The sequence below is a fragment of the Oncorhynchus clarkii genome, chromosome 7 (genome assembly GCF_045791955.1).
Source record: "Oncorhynchus clarkii lewisi isolate Uvic-CL-2024 chromosome 7, UVic_Ocla_1.0, whole genome shotgun sequence".
NCBI lineage: Eukaryota > Metazoa > Chordata > Actinopteri > Salmoniformes > Salmonidae > Oncorhynchus > Oncorhynchus clarkii.
The window spans coordinates 9,604,221-9,613,388 of record NC_092153.1 but is presented as its reverse complement, the minus strand read 5'-3'; the positions used below and the strand labels follow the sequence as shown (position 1 = coordinate 9,613,388).

Genomic DNA, 9,168 nt, shown 5'->3' with positions numbered 1-9,168 from the left:
TCTCAACAACATAGTCCTGTCCCACTAATGGTCTCAACAACATAGTCCTGTCCTGTCCCACTAATGGTCTCTCAACAAGATAGTCATGTCCTGTCCCACTAATGGACTCTCAACAACATAGTCATGTCCCACTAATGGTCTCAACAACATAGTCATGTCCTGTCCTGTCCCACTAATGGACTCTCAACAACATAGGTCAGACATGTCCTGTCCCACTAATGGTCTCAACAACAGGTCAGACATGTCCTGTCCCACTAATGGTCTCAACAACATAGTCATGTCCTGTCCCACTAATGGTCTCAACAACATAGGTCAGTCATGTCCTGTCCCACTAATGGTCTCAACAACATAGGTCAGTCATGTCCTGTCCCACTAATGGTCTCAACAACATAGTCATGTCCTGTCACACTAATGGACTCAACAACATAGGTCAGACATGTCCTGTCCCACTAATGGTCTCAACAACATAGGTCAGACATGTCCTGTCCCACTAATGGTCTCAACGACATGGGTCAGTCATGTCCTGTCCCACTAATGGACTCTCAACAACATAGGTCAGACATGTCCTGTCCCACTAATGGTCTCAACAACATAGTCATGTCCTGTCCCACTAATGGTCTCAACAACATAGGTCAGACATGTCCTGTCCCACTAATGGTCTCAACGACATGGGTCAGTCATGTCCTGTCCCACTAATGGACTCTCAACAACATAGGTCAGACATGTCCTGTCCCACTAATGGTCTCAACGACATGGGTCAGTCATGTCCTGTCCCACTAATGGACTCTCAACAACATAGGTCAGTCATGTCCTGTCCCACTAATGGACTCTCAACAACATAGGTCAGACATGTCCTGTCCCACTAATGGTCTCTCAACAACATGGTCATGTCCTGTCCCACTAATGGTCTCAACAACATGGTCATGTCCTGTCCCACTAATGGTCTCAACAACATAGGTCAGACATGTCCTGTCCCACTAATGGTCTCAACAACATAGGTCAGACATGTCCTGTCCCACTAATGGTCTCAACAACATAGTCATGTCCCACTAATGGTCTCAACAACATAGTCCTGTCCCACTAATGGTCTCAACAACATAGTCATGTCCTGTCCCACTAATGGACTCTCAACAACATAGTCATGTCCTGTCCCACTAATGGACTCTCAACAACATAGGCCAGTCATGTCCTGTCCCACTAATGGTCTCAACAACAGGTCAGACATGTCCTGCAGCAGGTGATCACTCACTACAGTGATCAGACAGTTTAGCTTCATAGAGGAATGTATAATTGTAGTAATTTTTACGTACAGTCTAAAGTGCTTTCTAGCTAATGTTCTGTTAGCATAACCGGTTCTGCTACGGAGTAGTCAAACAACATTATCTGACACTAGCTAATGTTCTGTTAGCATAACCGGTTCTGCTACGGAGTAGTCAAAACATTATCTGACACTAGCTAATGTTCTGTTAGCATAACAGGTTCTGCTACGGAGTAGACAAACAACATTATCTGACAGTAGCTAATGTTCTGTTAGCATAACAGGTTCTGCTACGGAGTAGACAAACAACATTTATCTGACAGTAGCTAAGTCACATGACATGGGTCAGGTAAGAAACGATAGACATGTAGAACTACAGTAGGGTTTGGTAGTACTGTACCAATGACTGGACCCAGTACGGTAGATAGGACTACTTGAGGTGAGGGAGAAAGTGTGGTGGGACAAGTATTCGTTAGCTAGCCAATTTATCTGATCAAATAATTGAGTTCATGGTGTGAAAATTTGCTGCTAATAAAGTCAGACAGCTGACGCTAGCTAGCTAACGTTACAACATCAGACAGCTGACGCTAGCTAGCTAACGTTACATCAGACAGCTGACGCTAGCTAGCTAACGTTACAACATCAGACAGCTGACGCTAGCTAGCTAACGTTACAACATCAGACAGCTGACGCTAGCTAGCTAACGTTACAACAGACAGCTGACGCTAGCCGACATTAGTAACCAATTCGCTATAGTATTAACTGGTATACGACTCCTTGCCGTTCCTCGAGTTATAACACAGTTGCTTACTGGACCCTGGCAATCTGTGTGAAATGTTAACTAATGTTCTCTCTCTACAGTATTGTTTCATTTTCAGGTTGAGAGAATGAGGTGAAAAATGAGGCGTTGCTTGTTAAACAGGTGGATTCAGGGATCAGGTGTAGCTGGGCTTAAGATGGATGCCTCTATAGAGGTGAAAGAAATCACCCGTTCCCTCCTCTCTGCTGCTGACACATTGTAGAACACATGTCCACAGGCAGGAAGTGTACAATGTAATAATGTGTGGCCCAAAGACATTGTTTTAGTGTTGATCTTGACAGTAACACTGGAGTGTTTTAATTCAGTGAATGTTATTTTTGCTCACATGTAGCCTTGTGCACTTGATCCATGTCTACTATAGTGGCCACTATAACAGGGCAGAAATAGAATGACTGTTTCATTCAATTTATACTTTAACATGTTTTTCTCCCCCCAAGTGCAATATTTAGATGTGTGGTCACAAGCATTCTATTATAAAGGCTGTCGTGGTAACTAGCGTTCTATTATAAAGGCTGTCGTGGTAACAAGCGTTCTATTATAAAGGCTGTCGTGGTAACAAGCGTTCTATTATAAAGGCTGTCGTGGTAACAAGCGTTCTATTATAAAGGCTGTCGTGGTAACAAGCGTTCTATTATAAAGGCTGTCGTGGTCACAAGCGTTCTATTATAAAGGCTGTCGTGGTAACAAGCGTTCTATTATAAAGGCTGTCGTGGTAACAAGCGTTCTATTATAAAGGCTGTCGTGGTAACAAGCGCTCTATTATAAAGGCTGTCGTGGTAACAAGCGCTCTATTATAAAGGCTGTCGTGGTAACTAGCGTTCTATTATAAAGGCTGTCGTGGTAACTAGCGTTCTATTATAAACGCTGTCGTGGTAACAAGCGTTCTATTATAAACGCTGTCGTGGTAACAAGCGTTCTATTATAAAGGCTGTCGTGGTAACAAGCGTTCTATTATAAAGGCTGTCGTGGTAACTAGCGTTCTATTATAAAGGCTGTCGTGGTAACAAGCGTTCTATTATAAAGGCTGTCGTGGTAACAAGCGTTCTATTATAAAGGCTGTCGTGGTAACAAGCGTTCTATTATAAAGGCTGTCGTGGTAACAAGCGTTGTATTATAAAGGCTGTCGTGGTAACAAGCGTTCTATTATAAAGGCTGTCATGGTCACAAGCGTTCTATTATAAAGGCTGTCGTGGTCACAAGCGTTCTATTATAAAGGCTGTCGTGGTAACAAGCGTTCTATTATAAACGCTGTCGTGGTAACAAGCGTTCTATTATAAAGGCTGTCGTGGTCACAAGCGTTCTATCATAAAGGCTGTCGTAGTAACAAGCGTTCTATTATAAAGGCTGTCGTGGTCACAAGCGTTCTATTATAAAGGCTGTCGTGGTAACAAGCGTTCTATTATAAAGGCTGTCGTGGTAACAAGCGTTCTATTATAAAGGCTGTCGTGGTAACAAGCGTTCTATTATAAAGGCTGTCGTGGTAACAAGCGTTCTATTATAAAGGCTGTCGTGGTAACAAGCGTTCTATTATAAAGGCTGTCGTGGTAACAAGCGTTCTATTATAAAGGCTGTCGTGGTAACAAGCGTTCTATTATAAAGGCTGTCGTGGTAACAAGCGTTCTATTATAAAGGCTGTCGTGGTAACAAGCGTTCTATTATAAAGGCTGTCGTGGTAACAAGCGTTCTATTATAAAGGCTGTCGTGGTAACAAGCGTTCTATTATAAAGGCTGTCGTGGTAACAAGCGTTCTATTATAAAGGCTGTCGTGGTAACAAGCGTTCTATTATAAAGGCTGTCGTGGTAACAAGCGTTCTATTATAAAGGCTGTCGTGGTAACAAGCGTTCTATTATAAAGGCTGTCGTGGTAACAAGCGTTCTATTATAAAGGCTGTCGTGGTAACAAGCGTTCTATTATAAAGGCTGTCGTGGTAACAAGCGTTCTATTATAAAGGCTGTCGTGGTAACAAGCATTCTATTATAAAGGCTGTCGTGGTAACAAGCGTTCTATTATAAAGGCTGTCGTGGTAACAAGCGTTCTATTATAAAGGCTGTCGTGGTAACAAGCGTTCTATTATAAAGGCTGTCGTGGTAACAAGCGTTCTATTATAAAGGCTGTCGTGGTAACAAGCGTTCTATTATAAAGGCTGTCGTGGTAACAAGCGTTCTATTATAAAGGCTGTCGTGGTAACAAGCGTTCTATTATAAAGGCTGTCGTGGTAACAAGCGTTCTATTATAAAGGCTGTCGTGGTAACAAGCGTTCTATTATAAAGGCTGTCGTGGTAACTGCAATATTAGTGTATTGTTTTTTTCTCAAGACTTGAGTGTCATTTGCAGTAAAGTTTAGTCAACAAATAACATTGGATTGTTTTAGCTGTGAGTTCGGTTCACATGAACCACTGGTTATGTTGCACACAGAGACGGATCATGTAGATGATATTCTGTTGTTTAATTAGTTAAAACCTGCACTTCCCCCTAGCAGGGATGTATGACATGGTTCAGTGCAACAACAACGTGTCTCCTTCTAGGGCCCTCAGCAGTTTACATCCCTGGACAGTAAAAAGTAGTCAACTGTAAAAACAACAGTACCAAGTCAACATATCTAAAAAGCTATCCTGTGTAGCAGCCTATCTATCCTCTAGCCAGGTCCCAGACCTGCTGGTGTTATCATAACAAGGAGTGGCATGTTGGCACCCAGGCTACAGATCCTTCAGTGGATCTCTCTGTCCTCCCTGTCGATGTACACCAAGCCATGGTCTCCGTAGGCGTCGTAGTTCTCATAGAAGTTGTGTTTGAGCCAGGCAGGCTGGTAGGAGGTGGTGCTGTAGAAGAAGGCCTCCATCATGCTGCCTGGGCTCCTCTCTCTCCCCTCCACCTTCCAGTCCTCCAACTCTATCTGAACGGAGGTGCGTTGGTACATGGTGGGGCAGCCCTCGAAGGCGTCTAGGAAGCTCAGCATGGTGTCATCCACCCTGTACACCTCCCCCTGGACCCTGTGGCCCTCCCCGGGACGGTTCAGCAGGTAGGGGATGTTGTACTTCCCAGCGATCACCAGCGGGTAGCCATCTACGGTGCGGGCGTGACCACAGAACTCAGCCTTCCCGTTCCCCTGGTCCGGCAGCATCCTGAAGTAGTTGGGCTGACCCTTCTTCAGAGTCCCATAGACAAAGATATAAGTCATCTGGACCGGCGGGACGTAGATCTGGAAACAGGACAGATATGGAACACTTAGTTGTCTCACAGTTAACTGGACAACCTGCAGTTGACACACCCATTTCTGCACCGGAGGCTGCTGAATGGAGAACGGGCTCATAGTAATGGCTGGAATGGAGTGGATGGAATGGAAACTAACACATGAAAACCACGTGATTTGATACCATTCCGTTTCAGACGTTACTATGAGCCTGTTCTCCCCAGTGAAGGAGCCACCAACCCTCCTGTGATGTGTGACCTATTGATTCTTGAAGAATATACTGGAACTTATGAATGTCTCATGACCATAGTTTAACTGTTGGACCCCAGCGGAAATCAAAACATAACCTGGTTTTACTCTGTTGGATTCTGGCATGAAATATTCTAATTCATGTTACCATACTAGAACTAAGGATTCAAATCAAATAAAACATTGATTACTTAACATGTAAAAGTAATGTATGTATGTTGGGGTCAATGAGGAATGGATAGAGAACTGGAACGTTACTGAGTCAGACAAGGGGAAGGGTGGATAGAGAACTGGCTGTATGGAAAGTTACTGAGTCAGACAAGGGGAAGGGTGGATAGAGAACTGGCTGTATGGAAAGTTACTGAGTCAGACAAGGGGAAGGGTGGATATAGAACTGGCTGTATGGAAAGTTACTGAGTCAGACAAGGGGAAGGATGGATAGAGAACTGGCTGTATGGAAAGTTACTGAGTGAGACAAGGGGAAGGGTGGATAGAGAACTGGCTGTATGGAAAGTTACTGAGTCAGACAAGGGGAAGGATGGATAGAGAACTGGCTGTATAGAGAACTGGCTGTATGGAAAGTTACTGAGTCAGACAAGGGGAAGGGTGGATAGAGAACTGGCTGTATGGAAAGTTATTGAGTCAGACAAGGGGAAGGGTGGATAGAGAACTGGCTGTATGGAAAGTTACTGAGTCAGACAAGGGGAAGGGTGGATAGAGAACTGGCTGTATGGAAAGTTACTGAGTCAGACAAGGGGAAGGGTGGATAGAGAACTGGCTGTATGGAAAGTTACTGAGTCAGACAAGGGGAAGGATGGATAGAGAACTGGCTGTATGGAAAGTTACTGAGTCAGACAAGGGGTGGATAGAGAACTGGCTGTATGGAAAGTTACTGAGTCAGACAAGGGGAAGGGTGGATAGAGAACTGGCTGTATGGAAAGTTACTGAGTCAGACAAGGGGTGGATAGAGAACTGGCTGTATGGAAAGTTACTGAGTCAGACAAGGGGAAGGATGGATAGAGAACTGGCACAGAGGGGCCCACCCCTACTACAGTCCTATCTCACACAGAGGGGCCCACCCCTACTACAGTCCTCTCTCACACAGAGGGGCCCACCCCAACGATCCCCCTACTACAGTCCTCTCTCACACAGAGGGGCCCACCCCAACGATCCCCCTACTACAGTCCTATCTCACACAGAGGGGCCCACCCCAACGATCCCCCTACTACAGTCCTCTCTCACACAGAGGGGCCCACCCCAACGATCCCCCTACTACAGTCCTATCTCACACAGAGGGGCCCACAAAGGTTCTAGCATCAGACAGGGCCGTGACTTATAAAACCTTTTTTTTTTTTTACCTACCAGAGTCTTATTACAGTCTTATTTTAGCCTTTTTTAGCTTTCAGTTGCTGAAAACTAGCTGCTTTCAGTTGCTGAAAACTAGCTGCTTTCAGTTGCTGAAAACTAGCTGCTTTCAGTTGCTGAAAACTAGCTGCTTTCAGTTGCTGAAAACTAGCTGCTTTCAGTTGCTGAAAACTAGCTGCTTTCAGTTGCTGAAAACTAGCTGCTTTCAGTTGCTGAAAACTAGCTGCTTTCAGTTGCTGAAAACTAGCTGCTTTCAGTTGCTGAAAACTAGCTGCTTTCAGTTGCTGAAAACTAGCTGCTTTCAGTTGCTGAAAACTAGCTGCTTTCAGTTGCTGAAAACTAGCTGCTTTCAGTTGCTGAAAACTAGCTGCTTTCAGTTGCTGAAAACTAGCTGCTTTCAGTTGCTGAAAACTAGCTGCTTTCAGTTGCTGAAAACTAGCTGCTTTCAGTTGCTGAAAACTAGCTGCTTTCAGTTGCTGATAGCTAGCTGCTTTCAGTTGCTGATAACTAGCTGATAGCTAGCTGCTTTCAGTTGCTGATAACTAGCTGATAACTAGCTGATAGCTAGCTGCTTTCAGTTGCTGAAAACTAGCTGCTTTCAGTTGCTGAAAACTAGCTGCTTTCAGTTGCTGATAGCTAGCTGCTTTCAGTTGCTGATAGCTAGCTGCTTTCAGTTGCTGATAACTAGCTGATAGCTAGCTGCTTTCAGTTGCTGATAACTAGCTGATAACTAGCTGCTTTCAGTTGCTGATAACTAGCTGATAACTAGCTGCTTTCAGTTGCTGATAACTAGCTGATAACTAGCTGCTTTCAGTTGCTGATAACTAGCTGAAAACTAGCTGCTTTCAGTTGCTGATAACTAGCTGATAACTAGCTGCTTTCAGTTGCTGATAACTAGCTGCTTTCAGTTGCTGATAACTAGCTGATAACTAGCTGCTTTCAGTTGCTGATAACTAGCTGCTTTCAGTTGCTGATAACTAGCTGATTACTAGCTGAACTCATGTTGTTGTACAACTTCAGCAACAAAAGAGAGGTCTGAACCAAAGTAGTAAACTAGTTTAGGCGTCTGCAGATTCTCCAAACCCTCTCCTCTGGCGAGCAACTGGGAGCATGTTTTTATTCCAGCCCAGCACTACGCGTGAATCAAATGTGTGTAAAGACTGAAGGTGCAGAAACCAGAGATAGTTGATGAGTAATAATGCTTGGCTGGAACCTAAACACCCAGTAGGTCTCCAGGACTGAGGTTTGGTTTTAAAATGCATCAAAGGTAATTTATCTTGATACAGTCACTACACAAGTCACAACCGAACCTGTATATCGGCAACGTTATAGATGATTATATAATGAAATACAATGTTGTTCTGCTCACCAACAGCGACGTGAGTAAAAGCAGCTCCTCGAAAGCCTCTCATCACGTCTTGTCGGGGTTTAACGGCCCCGGTGAAAGGTAGGCTGAACTGACACCGGAATGAAGAGGGAGGGTTCCGGTACAATGTTGTCGTCATTTCCTTCGTTTTTGTGGCTAGAGTTAAATAGTTTCTAAAGAACAAACTTCACGTAGGCAACCGAAATGAATCATTCGTGTATATTTGTGTTATATTAAACATAGCGGGAGTAACATGTTGGCAAGCAATAAGCATGGCTGAGTTATTATCCTTACACTTTCAGAAATACTAGTCGAATTATTTATAGACTAATACAAATCAGTAGCGGATTTAGATACGGGCATCCAATGTGTTGCTTTACCGCCACCTACTAGACTGGAATACAACTCCCTTATGCTTTACTTGAAAAATAAACATGTACTAAATAAATGCCCTACTATCTAACACTACACACTACACTTTCAAAATGATATATAACACCCCCCCTATTCTACTAATTAAATGTATTTATTCCTACCTCAGGCCATCATCCTGAAAGGATGGGACACCACCACTTAGCCCACCCTGTAACTCTTCTGATGTCAAGTCTCCTAAACCCAAACACCTCTGCAGCTGCCACCACCACCTCTATTTTCTGAGGCTTCCGTTCCATCCCTGCTGTACAGTTGATAACCGTTGCTATGAATGCTAAAAATCCCACTCTTACTGAAACATCACTTTTTGTCCTATTCCTCTGTACTGATTGTGTTGTCTATTTATGTGACTTACTATGGTTACTGACTTCAATTATAAATGTTTTATTTTTTCTATAAGATGCCCCCTAATTCAACCAAGGAGAGGACAAGGACATACACTATATATGTAAATGTATGTGGACCCTGTGGTGGTTATTTCTGTATA

General features: G+C 43.7%; 1 protein-coding gene across 1 annotated transcript; it reads right to left on the bottom strand.

Annotated features, from left to right (window-relative positions):
- Positions 1 to 4,507: 4,507 nt before the first annotated feature.
- LOC139414071 (gamma-glutamylaminecyclotransferase-like) lies at positions 4,508 to 8,352 on the bottom strand. The gene is made up of 2 exons (XM_071161952.1): positions 8,253 to 8,352; positions 4,508 to 5,278 (listed from the first exon to the last, which is right to left on the bottom strand). Exon 2 carries the CDS (start codon positions 5,255 to 5,257, stop codon positions 4,787 to 4,789), a length of 471 nt encoding a protein of 156 aa, XP_071018053.1. The 5' UTR covers positions 5,258 to 5,278; positions 8,253 to 8,352; the 3' UTR covers positions 4,508 to 4,786.
- Positions 8,353 to 9,168: the final 816 nt, after the last annotated feature.

Bases quoted from the DNA above. Each gene is read 5' to 3' on its own strand.
- LOC139414071 (XM_071161952.1), bottom strand. From the start codon at position 5,257: ATGACTTATATCTTTGTCTATGGGACTCTGAAGAAGGGTCAGCCCAAC.